The 13,591-nt window shown below is 41.8% G+C and overlaps 1 protein-coding gene across 2 annotated transcripts in view; it reads right to left on the reverse strand.

Moving 5' to 3' along the window:
* pnpla6 (patatin-like phospholipase domain containing 6) overlaps positions 1 to 13,591 on the reverse strand; it is a 35,216-nt gene that overhangs the window by 16,960 nt on the left and 4,665 nt on the right. For both annotated transcript variants that reach the window (XM_050044090.1, XM_050044091.1), the window contains exons 2-19: positions 12,140 to 12,228; positions 9,593 to 9,646; positions 9,226 to 9,313; positions 9,026 to 9,108; positions 8,780 to 8,871; positions 8,522 to 8,662; positions 8,032 to 8,191; positions 6,780 to 6,860; positions 6,218 to 6,346; positions 5,210 to 5,290; positions 4,803 to 4,938; positions 4,532 to 4,606; positions 3,049 to 3,149; positions 2,455 to 2,634; positions 1,503 to 1,580; positions 786 to 991; positions 311 to 442; positions 38 to 161 (exon numbers count right to left, since the gene is read on the reverse strand). In XM_050044090.1, the coding sequence (XP_049900047.1) occupies positions 38 to 161; positions 311 to 442; positions 786 to 991; positions 1,503 to 1,580; positions 2,455 to 2,634; positions 3,049 to 3,149; positions 4,532 to 4,606; positions 4,803 to 4,938; positions 5,210 to 5,290; positions 6,218 to 6,346; positions 6,780 to 6,860; positions 8,032 to 8,191; positions 8,522 to 8,662; positions 8,780 to 8,871; positions 9,026 to 9,108; positions 9,226 to 9,313; positions 9,593 to 9,646; positions 12,140 to 12,187 (1,989 nt within the window). In that variant the 5' untranslated portion in view covers positions 12,188 to 12,228. The remainder of the gene's footprint in view (positions 1 to 37; positions 162 to 310; positions 443 to 785; positions 992 to 1,502; positions 1,581 to 2,454; positions 2,635 to 3,048; positions 3,150 to 4,531; positions 4,607 to 4,802; positions 4,939 to 5,209; positions 5,291 to 6,217; positions 6,347 to 6,779; positions 6,861 to 8,031; positions 8,192 to 8,521; positions 8,663 to 8,779; positions 8,872 to 9,025; positions 9,109 to 9,225; positions 9,314 to 9,592; positions 9,647 to 12,139; positions 12,229 to 13,591) is intronic.

The following is a 13,591-nucleotide window of genomic DNA, read 5'->3' on the forward strand; positions in this document are numbered from 1 at the left end:
AATGACACTGTGACTGAGGGGAAAAGATTCGTCTCACCACTCCGATGAGATCTCCTCTGCCGTATTCCCCAACTAGTTCTTTCTTGCCATTTGCCTTGCGGATGACTGAACGCAGACGTCCATTCAGAACAATGTAGGTGCAGTCTGACTGGTCGTCTTGTCTGTGTGTGTGTGTGAAGAGAAAATAAAACAGATATTACAGTAGCCATTACAACTTAACAGTAAACTGAGCAAATGAACAAAGATATGATGTTACAAGAGGACAGTGACAAAGTACAGCTTGCATTAAGAAGAGAAATATTTGTCGTACCTGTAGAGGGCTCTGCCGGCCTCCACAGCCATCCAGTCAATAGCAAAGTCCATCTGTCTGACAAAAGGGGACATGCGGATGGCCACCGTGTGAGCAGCACTCAGCACCACACTGGGCTGCTCCCTCATGATCCTGCAGGGGGCAGAATACAGCACACACACGGATATGAGCAATAGCAGCTATACAGTATATATATATATGGTTTGTAAGCAGATGATTTATAGTAGAACTGAATGGATACAGCAATTATGGAAGATCAATCAGTCTGTGTAACAAGAGTTAATTTGAAATTGATATTTCAAAGACTTTGGAATGTTATTATTATTATATATTATAGGACATTAAATGGCACACTGTTATTTTATTAATGAGAGGACATAAATAATATCACACTCATGCCTGCTGAAAATGGACTGTAAATCTTTTATAAACACTGCTTGTTCTCGTTTGTTCACATCAGAGGCGATCCACTCACTCGTAGAAATCAGACTTTGAGATCTTCAGGAAAGTGCAGTCTCGGACGGCCTTGATGGTGAAGATGAGGGGCTCTCCGGTGAGCACGGCGAGCTGACCCACCATCTCCCCCGGGTGGGTCACGAACAAGCAGACGGCTTCCTGCTTGTCAATCATACGCTGGTAGACATGCAAACAGCCAGAGAGGACAAAGTGCAGACTCACGTCCTAAAAGAGGGAAATGAGAAACAGAAACAGGGGATGGGAAAAATAATGTTGCTGTCATGTGACACATTCAAGTTTTTGTTGCAATGAATCAGTCACCATATTAGATAATATACTTGCTACTACTACTAGAAGAACTACTATACTGCCCTACAAAAGTAAAGCACAGTGGCTATATGTTTGGTCAAAATCCAGGAAAGACATGAATCTTTTTGAAACTTTTTTTTAAAGATCTGTTTTACAATATCAAAAAATATACACAAAAATAAATAAATAAAATAAAGTAACTATGGACAGACAGGTAGTGATGAGAGTCGTACATTTATATTTAAATTTTTAAAACATTTTCCCCTCAAGTCTGTTAGAAATAATCAAATAATTGACCTTAAAAGACAGCATGAAATTAAAATCCTTTTTTCCCTCAACTGCTTCTGTAGTTGCTGCACTCTGCCTTTGTGCGGCAGTATACAGCTAAAGGCAGACAGATGGGTTCGGTATCTTTTATGATGAGTACCTGGTCTCCCTGTCTGGCTAAGACGGCTCCAGCTTTTGCATGGTGCAGAGTCACTTTCCCATTTATCAAGGATGGCTCCTGGATTTAAGGAGAAAGACAGAATAAGAGTCAAACACTTAGTAATAAAAGAGTGAGTCAAAGAGGAGTGGAGAAAATGTCTCCTTTGTTCACCATTGGATGAAAATCTGACGGATCATTCTGCAACATTCACTAAATCTATCATCCAGTTACACCAACATGATCTTTTGAAATATTAGGTGCAGCAATACCTCTTCAGAGGCACACCGAGAGAGTTTACCACATGTTGCATCAAACACATGTATACAACTTCCCACCAGATTTCGTCTTGAGTTGAAAACTGCATCTGAATTTAATCTGTATAGATGTGGCCAAGACCTGTTGAGCGTTCTGGATTTTCTTACCTACCAACGCAATCTGTTAGTGGTCTCCAGTCCAGCTGAACTCTGGTTTGTCATCATTGCTAATATATATTACCAAACACATATGAGAGATTGTGTCTTGAATCTGCAGCCCGCCCTAGCCGCCCGCTCCTCTGACTGACCCCCTTTCCACATCATAATCTGTCAGCAGATGCTCCACAGTGATTTGCGACAATGTGCTCATTCATGCAGAAACAGAATAATGAGCCTATTATTTTTTTAGTTAACCCACGAGAATTTGGTCCTACAGTATACATGATGATTGGAACTGCATGTTTATATCCTGCTTTACTTGCACAGGTTTGACTGTTTCAGCTGAAAAATCCATCTGATTAAAATACTAAAAATGTATACACCTCAGTTTGTGTTAAATAGCGTGTGAAAAATACTTGACAAGAAGTTCTGCTTTATGTTTCCTTTAAAACAGTGTCTGTGGCTTCTTTATTAGTGCCATGTGATGCCATTACATAATAACGTAAAGATGCTAACAGGAACCAAACAAGAAAACAAACCTCAATCTTCATGAGTTTGAGGATCTCTTTCTGAGCTTCCTCAAACAAAGCAGCACAGGACCGACTGGACACGGGTGTGAAGATATTGTCCACTCCCGACTCTTCCTCTGGATACAGATAGATCCCTGAGGGAACCTCGTCTACTGTCACCCTCCTCTCCCGCTGGTCCTGGGATACAGACTGTGATGGTACAAACAGAGGAAAATGTTTGACGGGTTTCACTCTTAAATAGGACTTCCTACTGTTAAAAATAAGAAGATCTACCCCTACACAACTAGAATCTATTAATTACTATGATAAGATGTTATGCTTTGGAATAATATGAATATTTCAATACCACACAGCGGAGAGCATTCCTAGTAAAACTTTATTGTTATTTCTCAGGAAAAAAACATTTTTGAAGCATCAGAGACACTTAATTTTTAATATTTGGGGCATTTATATGGGATATATTTTGTTGTTATTCATGCCAGGTAGTGGATTTTCAGTCTTTGTTCTCAAACACTGTACTTGCTGGTGTAATTACCCAGTTTTATTTCAGGAAATCAATCAACCTTATCTCATTTATGTCCCAAGAGTCTGCAGTTTACTGACCCGAGTAAACGTAGGAGGAGTGTTGCCATCCTCTGCAGAGACAGAGATCCGTCCCCGTTCGTACGCCATGTCAAAGTCCGATCTCAGACTTTTCTGTATACCTGCACAAACAAAATTCAGACCTTCAGTCTTTCATCAACATTCTGCTTTTGTTAAGTAAAAACATACATCTTAATTTCGGCGGTCACTGTGTTTGAATAGAACAAATGAAAAGCTTAATAATCCAAATAGAAGAAGAGGCAAAATATTTGGCTTGAATAAAAAAAGGATCATGAATCTATAAGCTACAGCAGGTTTCACAAACCAGAAACATGTTGGCTACACAATGCTTTTAAATTAAGAACAGCCTTTTTTAAGTCAGTGAGGCGATTATCCTATAAACCTTTATGAGAACAATCAGATGATTTGTATAACTGTGTTCACTTTTCCTGAGTATAAACATAGGTGGTTCAGAAACAAGATGGTGCACTTCAGGGTAATTTCCTGTATCTGGGTCATGTGGGTTTCACCACTGCCCCGCCATCACATACATTCAGAACATTCTGACACTAAGATGGTATTTTTCAGGCAGACAAAAGTACCACACTCTCACAGTATGGCTTCTACTCGGCTGGCATGAGATATTAAGCCTGCAGATAAAACGAGTAGGGCTGAACACACTAAGAAGACAGGAAGCGTATACCATTTCATACTATTGGCACAGCTTATAATGCATCATATGTTGTTTTGGTATAAACACGATGAACAGAAGTACATTTTTTTAAACAAATGTCTGTACCAAAAGTTTGAAACATCAGATAGCTCAAAAATCTTTTTTCTCTTTTTTAAACACATTGGACAGCTTGAGTAAGCCTTTCATTCTCATACTAGACAGGTTTGCAGAGGGGCAAGGAGTTTGACGGGCTCAAAACAAATCAAATCTCAATCTCTGCAAATTCAACATGATGGACCTGTCTGCTTCTATTGCCATGAAGGCATCAGTGAGAAAATGTGGGCAGTGAGAGTGTTTGCCTTCACAGCTGTCTATCATGTTTCAACATCTGTGTCTTCATGCCTTAAATTTCTCAATGCCAATGTGCCGTTACCTGCAGATGGTTTAGATAACCTTTTTTTAACCTCTGTAACAGCACTGTGCTTCATCTGACAGAGAATGGAGAACCTGTCTTTTCAAGCAGGTACAGCGTGGTAAATAACTGTTTATACCCGTGCTTAAGAAGCTGGGTAGAGGGGTGAATAGTCTGATATGACGTGTGTGAATATGCCCAAAAGACCAGGTACGTGTTGTGTAATGCAAATAGGTATGACATCAATGGACCTGAGTGAGTAGGTTTAAGTATATGTGTGCCAAACCCTTTTGTGGTGTAGTTGCATCATTCAACAACTCTTCCTCATCTTCTTCTCAAGTATGTCCCAAGCACCTCAGTAATGTTTACACACAAGTACTTTCTCAAAATAGCACATGAACAGGAGAGAAGTCCCTCACCAGCAATGTCCACAGGCATGGAGATGGTCCTGCTAAGAGTTGGCACTGTTGCTCCATCCTTCCCTTGTTCCCCTCCTGTACATAAAGAAAACCCAAAGATGAAACACTTAACAAGCAGCCAAACACAAAACACGGGAGGAAAATGGAGAGTCGAGATATTTATATAATTAAAATTAACTGACTCAACCTCTCAGAGTGACTTTAGTAGTATCTCACAGAGTTAATCATTTCCAAAGAAAATTTTATCGTCCTGTTACAGTCTTCTCCCTACCTGAAGCTTCACCCTTAATGGCAGCTTCCCGGTGCTCCTCCGTCACGGTCAGGCTGCCAAAGCGCTTGCCATGCCGTATGGGACTGGTGCGAGTTGGGTGGGGAGACGGAGGTGGCAGACGCGAGGGCTGCATTTCCTATAGGACAAGTGTGAATGGTATGTGGTATTGTGTGTGTGTGTGTGTGTGTGTGTGTGTGTGTGTGTATGTGTGATGGAGGAGAGTGGAAACAGAGACACAACATTAGCATTTAGCGAGTCAAATCATAATAAAAGCAGCATGTGTACTGAGCTAATGATGTAGAATTCCTGATAAATGCCAAACCACATCACCAACAGATGTTTGCATGGGACCGTCTGGTGTACTGTGTGTGTATATGTCTGCATGTGCGTGTGTATGATAAACTCACATGGCTAAAGAGCTCATTGGTGAGGCCCAGATAGTTGTGCAGGGCTAGGACTGTAACTCTTTGGAGACGAACCATGATAATCTGAGCAGAATAAAACAGGAAGTGAGTCATTTTCCACACATAGAAACCGACAGATGATTTTATCAAAACCACTTCAGTTTTATGAGCGAGCATACATTTATTGCTGACAGGAGAGGGAAACAAAACAGGAGAGAGACAGAGAGAGAAAAACAGGGTTCCTACAGCTTAAGGCAATTTAGATTTAAGACTTTTCTTCAAGCCACTTGGAATGAAATTTAAGACCAATTTTACGATAACCAAGATTTGAAAAACAAATGTGAACCGACATCAATTACTTTGGGTTGGGGACAATTTTGCCCAAATATTTATTGTTACATAAAACATGATTACTTTTGTTCTAATGAAAAAGTTAGATTATCTACCTTTAATGTTGAAAAAAAAACCAAAACAGTTTATTGGTATGGCGGAGACGAGGGTAGAACAGAGCTGGAAAGTAACTGCAGTTTGTTGGCACGCTCTCTGGGCGACTCTATGTTTCTCACTCGGCATGTCTGATTCCACAGACTCAATTCCCATCATACTGAGTTTGAAAACCTTTTTAAATGTACTGAGCCGCGAAATCTTGAATCTGCACTTGCCCCTGTCATTCAGGATGCAGTGATAGTTAGCTAGCAGACAGTGGATCTTTAGCCAGAAACAAAATAAGAATGTTGTTCGTTCCACTATCTTTATCTGCCTGATGTTTATGCAAGAGGAAATTTGTTACCTACTAATTTAAGATTTTGCAATGTAATGTCAAAAAACAATAATAAAATCCTACTCTACTTGTCCTAAACATTTTTAAGACTTTTAAAAGATCGATTAAAGATATTTTAATTGTAGTTAAGACCTTATTTTTAGATTACTGAATTCAATGCCTTTTTAGACTTTTTAAGGATCTGTGGGAAACCTGGAAGAAAAATCAACAGATTAACACACACAGCTCACCTGTACGACCCGCACCAGGCTCTCAGGGTACTTCTCAAATATAGAGAGGAAGGCCTCTACAGGTAAACGGAGAACAGTTGAAACCTCTGCAGCCCGTGCCGACACCGTTTTGTAAGGCTTCTGGTGGCCCTGGACACAAAGATTTTACAGAACACTTCAGAAAATGTCCACATTTTAAGAAGCTCTGATGTGAGGGGTTGCTTCTTTTGGACAGTTCTTACAGTGATGTTGATTTTAATGTATTTAAAAAAAATGAAAATCAATTTAACCGTCTTTATTAAGATGGGCATTTACATCCCACTGCCTCTATTCAGTCTATTACAGGATATACAGATCAATGTATGAGTCACGCGTATGCCAGACGGAGAGGGTTAGATGAGTCAGCCGGTGAATGTGAATGATGTGAGGGAGGAAAGAGGTGGGTGGGGTCCAACACACTGATAGCCAGGGCTGCATGTCTTTCAGGAGTGGGAATAATGTGTTTGCATGTTTGGAGAAAGCCTGTGTGTACAGGTGTGACGCAGCACACTTGTCTGTGCAGATTTGTGTGGGTGTGACCTACTGTGATGACATCCAGGATGCTGAGGAGGCTGTGGACACTGTCTCCTGGGTAAACTTCCTTCACCACACTTTCTTTGCCATCCTGAAAGATGAAGAGGAGAAGACATGCACATCATGTAACCTACATTCATGAGCTGTTCTAGGAACTTAGCAGATACACGTAGGTTTACAGATAGAGATAAAGCCTGGACTGAAATCTCTGCAAGGACAAATATCCCATCTAAAGCCCTATTTGCATGAGAGTAAAACCTGGGGACAGCGGAGGTCGTCTGTGAACTTGATCCTTTGTGAATCTGCCATGTCAGTATTTTCTAAGGTATATATTCCACCACAAATTACCTACCATAATTCGCCAAACACAGACGTCACGTGTGATAATATTAGTCCAGTGTGAATTCGCATCTCTGTGATTTAGGGTCGCATTTACATATTTTGTTCATCCTGCACCTCTGTTCGGCCTCTTTCTCAGTCAGGAATCATGGAGGTTGCGTTTACGATTACAAACAAAAGTTTTGACAGCAGTGTGGGTGCAGGAGGCTCATCTTGCTCCACAGCATGGAGACCCGTTCGCAGAAAGAGCAAACTTAAATCCATCAGAGGAGGGATATATCAAAATAACGTGTGAAAGTGTGTGGCAGAATCACTTTTGTTTGTTGAACCCACATTGGAAAAAACAGGTTAACATTGTACATCATGAGAATGGCCATCATATTGTCCCTTCTAAGTGCCTTACACAGACACAATGTTTATAACATCTTTATGACTAGAAATACTTGACACACAGTGCTGAGCTGCATCTCAAATTAATCCTCAGGTGCCCTGCTTTCAGCTGATGTATATCACTTCTAAGAGGCATATACTGGTGACCTGCTAGCTCCCCCTAAAGATCCCCTGCTCCCCTTAAAAAAGATAAAACTGGTCTACTATAGGGGGTGGAATAGAAGAGGTTAAATACCACTGAAACTGGCTGCAGGATACATATTTGTTATTAAAAAAGCAACCTTTGCTAACAGCCATATCGGCCTCCTTCCCTAATGAGATTATCATGAGTCAGATGCTAATAGATGCTAATGTGCTGTTAGAGTCAGAGCTCCCGTGGTTAAGCCCTTCACTGGATTTTCTCCCATGTGCTGTAACTTTTTACACATTAGGTAACATAATCCTCAAACACATAAACAACGATGGCATGCATGAAACAACCAGGTAATCAGGATAAACGGGCATGCGTGCACTGCACACACAAGCCTGCGTACCGTTCCAGTAAGGCACAATTCTAGTTTCCCATCCTGAACCACGTAGATGCTGCTGTCGGGCTGGCCCGGCCTGAAGACGTACTCCCCTTGTTGGAACTGCACGAACACCATGTGTTTACACAGCTCCAGGAAGAGGGGCTTCTCAAAGTGACCCAGCACACTGCAGTGAAGGATGACACAGAGGTTAGGAGGTTTGTACACAGTTTGTATATTCGAAAATGTGGGGCTTTTTTTTAATCTGTGTTAAGTTGTGTGGAATGCTATTAACTGAGCTTTATGAGAGCAGTTTGCTTGGCAACCGCTGCACAACAAAATCACACATCTCAACTGGCATGTCTGCAAAAGCAAAGGTCATGTCTCACAGGAGTCGCTTATAAATCATGCAAATGAACTCTGTGATGTACGGACATGTTTGGGAATTTAGAACACTGTGTTTCACACAGGTAAATATAACACAATTACGCAGTCGTGACAAAGACGACAAACCTACCGGACATTTTTGAGCATGTAGAGCACCTCGGAGGGGAGGTGGGAGTTGGCCACGTCAAACTCGGTGAGGTCAGCCTCCAGCACCGAGGGAGGGGGCTCCTTGGCCTGCAGAGTGGGCACCTCCTTCTTAAAGCGCAGGATCCTGTACGTCAGAAAGACACAAAAACAGAGGCATGAGATGAAGAGATAGTAAAGTGCGTGCACCAGTCACAGGTCATTGAAGTTTTATTGTTGGGTAAGGTGAGCTTCTTTTGTGTACTTTTTGGCAATGTTGAGCATCTTCTGCTTCTTCTTTAGGCGCGGCCGAGAGGAAGAGGATGTACCCACCAGGGAAGAGGTAGACTGCGAGACCTGTTGGGAAACACATAGGTTTAAAAAGTGCCATTATTTTTGCTGTAGTAGTAGACTAAAGAGCTGAGGAATGACATAACTGAGGGTCAAAGCTAACCAGTGATAACTACAACACTATTTTGCATACTGGCTGTTATGCCAGCCACACACTCACTTTACGCATTATCTTTCGCCCATAGAACATGACTTTGTCTCTCTTGCGAAAGCGGTACTTGGGTGCCTCCTGAGCTTCTCGGTCTGCAAAATATAAGACATGACAAATTACCACAAAAATACATAGAAGTTCACATTTTCCGTAACTATGATGTCATGTGAGATGTGCAAGGTGAGATGGGGTTCTCAGCAATTACTGACTTCGAAGCTGGATCCTCCGCAAGATGAAGAAGATGAGGATGGCGATGAGGACTATGGCGATGCCAGCACCAATCACCATCCCCACCATCTGAGGAGAAAGGGGGAAAAAAGGCTCTGTCAGCTCGTGCATTGCAATTTAGTCCCTGTTTTAGCTGATATGTGCACAGGGTCAAATGTTACATTATGACAAAATGTAATGGCTGCAGCACTTAAATTATATTGACCTGGATGTTTTAATGTATTAAAAATATAACTGCAGTATTTCACCTACATGTTTGTCTACAAGTATTATTGGGCTACACTTTATTTCTCTCTTCTCATAGTGAAACATGTACAGTATGGTAGTAATACAGCTCCCTGCACTCACCATGCTCGTCTGTAGTTCCTCCTCCACTAATATCTTGATGTTTTCAAACCCGTCCTAATAAACACAGAAATACAGAGAAATCACTCAATCAAACAAACCTAAACTTCTTCTGGCAGCGAGTTGCTCAGTAGCTTACCCAGCGGTTGCAACCTCCTGCAGTACGCTGAGACTGAAACACTGTGTGGGCCTGCAGGTTTAAATTCCACTGAAGTGTACTGGAATGTGGGAATAAGGCATTTGCCCCAGAGACAGGAATGTCTGACAATCAGTGCCAAGACACAAGAGGAGAAGGGGATGGACATCTGACCTTCTCCACCCTTCTGCCCTTACATGTGTCTTACAACTACATTTCCCAAAGAGTAAAAAGGGAAAAACCAGGGCGGTATGGCACAGTGCAGCCCAGGGAGCGAAGATTTTCCATGATAATACCTTAACAAACCTGTACCTGCAGGGAGTGCACAGGTCCTGAAGCCAAGATTTTTTTTTTTGTTTTGCAGGCAACCGATCCAAAGAATGCAGATGGCACTGAATTGAAAAACGGGCAGACTGAGCCTCAAAAAAAGAGAGACTGTGCTCAGAAAATAACAAAAGAAGGTGCTCAAAAAAAGCCTATCAGGCTCTGAGTGTTCTGCAGGAGAGGCCACAGTCCACAGATCACTCTACAAGATAACCCCCCCCTCCCCTTCCTAACTTACTTAAGTGGTTGTGACAGTCTGATCTGGCTTTGAATAGGCATAAAAAATTATGTAGTATGACCTCGTCGTAACTGATTTCCACCCTTGTGTGGTATGGCTGTGTCCATGTCAGTCACACACTGATGTAGGGAATAATATGGTCTGCTGCTGCTATGAGACAGTGTTGCTTCCCTACATACAGACAAGGCCCGGGGCTGACAACAAGACGTAATGAAAACTGATGGGAGCTGGACTCTGGGTGAGGCAGAGGGGAGACCAAAGGCAACTAAGCATGACAGAAACCAAGAAAGAAAAGATAAGAGGAAAACATAAGAACAACAAGGAAGTGGCTTGTTTGTAATGTAGTGCATTGCCTTCCATAAACAAGCAGCTACACAGAGAGAGAAGAGAAAGCAGAGTAGTTTTCCTTTTGGCTTGATTAAGGAGACTTTTATAGGCTAACTAAAGTCCATCGAACATCAAACTAAGCACTTTTTTTACACATCAAAATGAGACTGTCAGTGCAGGGAGTGGAGATCGTGCGGCCAAGATAAGCTTGTTTACTCTGTGTGTATATGTGTGTGTATATATGTGTAGCCATCAGATAAAGCATCACAAGAGAAAGAGTAATATGTTTTTAGTGTTCTGGCTGACAGCCAGTGAGACTACATGTCTGTTATCAGTGGTTATTGATTAGTGTGTGAGGAGCTAAGGGTTATTTGGCAGTAAAAGGCCATTGGGGACATTGTCAGTGAGGGCTGACAGATGGGTGAGTGCACAGGCTGGATGTGCACACAGGAATACACTTTAGCTGGAGGCTTCAAGTAGGCGCAATAGAGTTTGGAAATCAAACTGTACGTGTGGAAAGTGTAGTAAAGGTGATGGCTAAAAAACAAGCAGAAGTCTCTACAGTTTGTGCAGTGCTAGAAGGCTGAGAGTCACGTTTTATATGCTGCTATGCATATGAGTACATTGTCGTATAATAATAATAACTTTATTTGCATAGCACCTTTCAAAACTACAGTTTCAAAGTTCCTCACACACAAGGACTCACATAAAAAATGATGGGTTAACATATATCAGAAAGAAATCGACTGTGTTGTATCTCTACTCTTTAGTCATTATATTTATTATAATTCAGAGAAACTCTTGCCCATGTAAATTTCAGGATGAGCCTGGCGGGTCTGGACACTGTACTGGGTTTTGGGTCAAGTTCAAGACACTTTGTCATGTACAGCTTCGGGCTAAGGTCTGGATCTGGAAAATAGGAGAAGCAACGTAGGAAAAAAAGACAAAAGGCATAGTCTGCGCAATGTATTAGACTGGCAAGCTAACAGTCAGCAACGGGGAAAATGTTGCAAAACCTTTATTTCAAGGGGAAACTCAAAATCCCCAATGACTTGGGGAAGGCTGCTTCATTGTGGGAATATTATGACCTGCGATTGTGGCTTTTTGAACTCTCAAGTTAAGCTGGGAAAGAAGTTCTGAGTTTAATAAGGTCACTTTGAGATTGATGCCAGTATGGCAGTTTGCTGTTATGAGCTGCTATGGTGTCCTGTGCTGCTAGTGTTATCACCACTAACCATGTAGTGTATTTTCTCACTAGCTAATATAAGATACTGTTGTGTAAGACCAATATGACTGTTTAGTGTTTACAGATCATTTATGTATTATTTGTGACAGTCTGTGTGTCTAAAGCAGGCCTTTGCTCTTTCCCTCATGAAAACTGGCAGTACAAATTAGGCTTCCCCTTCTGTGAGCCCCCTTTCCAATTTCCGATGGCACCCAGTGCATTTACGTGTATACCCAGGTTTTGCTGCTTTACCCCAATGTGTTTTATCATCATGCAAATACATCCAGTGAGCATACTGACCTCTGGGTTCTCTGCCTGGACCTCTTGCTCCGAGGTACTCTGTCCCATTGTAACCCTGTTTCTTCATAGGGATGGTCCATCAACGGCCACTGGAAACAAACACAGACATGCATACTAAGCAGGGCTTTTTCATGAAAGACAATCTGACGTGTCACAGCAGAAAAAGAACACGGTGAATAGTTGAATGTCTGCTGTAAAGATGGTCTATGGAAGGGGAAAACATGCCAATGTTAACTCATGCACGTAAACACCTACAGAAATTAAAATCTTTTTCCTGGCTTTTCAGCTGCATCCACGGACAGAGGCGCCACCTCACTTGTAAAAACTCGACATCCACAAATATCCACTCACACCTCAGGATGCAGCAGAGTTTCTTTGAGGCTGCTGCCCATTGTCTGGCTATTTGAGGCCTTTCTCATTTCCTGTGAACTACAAAATTACCTCAGCACAGTTTGTACTCCTATTAAGAAAAATGCTTTACTGCAACTATGGAGATGCATGCACACAAACAAACGCTAAATTGCTCCAAGCTACTGCAAACTAGTAAAGACACATCAGGAAATGCTGTTTAACAAATGAGAGAATACAAAGCTGTTAGCACAAGCCTTTGCCTCGGGGCAGCGGATTTGGAAGTCCCTGTTTGTATTCTTAACTGTCTGGTCTGGCTGTAACAGTCATACTTAATCTCTCCTTAAAATCGCTTTAACAGAGGACTAGAATCGAGAGAAGGATCAAATTATTGCATCCTACTGCTGAGGACACTGGGCCAAGCTTTGTCTCCGTCACACACACACACACACACGCACACACACACACACACAGACACAGCAGGCTATCTAGATAACAGATAAAAAAAACAATCCAGATGGTAACCCCTTCCCCTCTTTTTATCCATCCATCCCTCTCCATTCACCGCCCTATGGGATGATCTGCTTACTGTCCCAATTAATTTGGTACCACTTCTATTGGGGATTTGGACAGATCATTTAAGGCAGCATGCAAAAAAGTGAACTGTTTGTGGGCGTAGTTTTTCTATACAGTTTGTTCTTTTTTTAAAATTTGTGAACATGTCAGTCAATACATTATTAAATGCAAATGATTGCAGTGGTGATGGGAAGGTTTTTTATCAGCTTACAACTCGATGTCTCAAAGCAGAATACGTACCTGTCCCTTTGAGTAATTAGCTGCTGTATCAATAAAATATTCTAATTCTGCATAGAAGCAGACACTTCTACATACTGTAAATCTTTCCCACCCACGTTGCTCCTTTCTACAGTCATATAAGCATGCACATTTACTGGGAGTAGCCCAGTATGACCTGAATTCTTTGACCACTGAGCTACTGCACTACTGAAGCAACACTTCCCAAAGTTCATCCAGGCCGGCCACATACCACCTCTCTGCCCACATCTGCCAGTTCAGACTGATTCAGCTGACACAGGCGTATTTGCT

This window comes from Epinephelus moara, chromosome 5 (genome assembly GCF_006386435.1).
Source record: "Epinephelus moara isolate mb chromosome 5, YSFRI_EMoa_1.0, whole genome shotgun sequence".
In the NCBI taxonomy this organism is placed as follows: Eukaryota; Metazoa; Chordata; class Actinopteri; order Perciformes; family Serranidae; genus Epinephelus; species Epinephelus moara.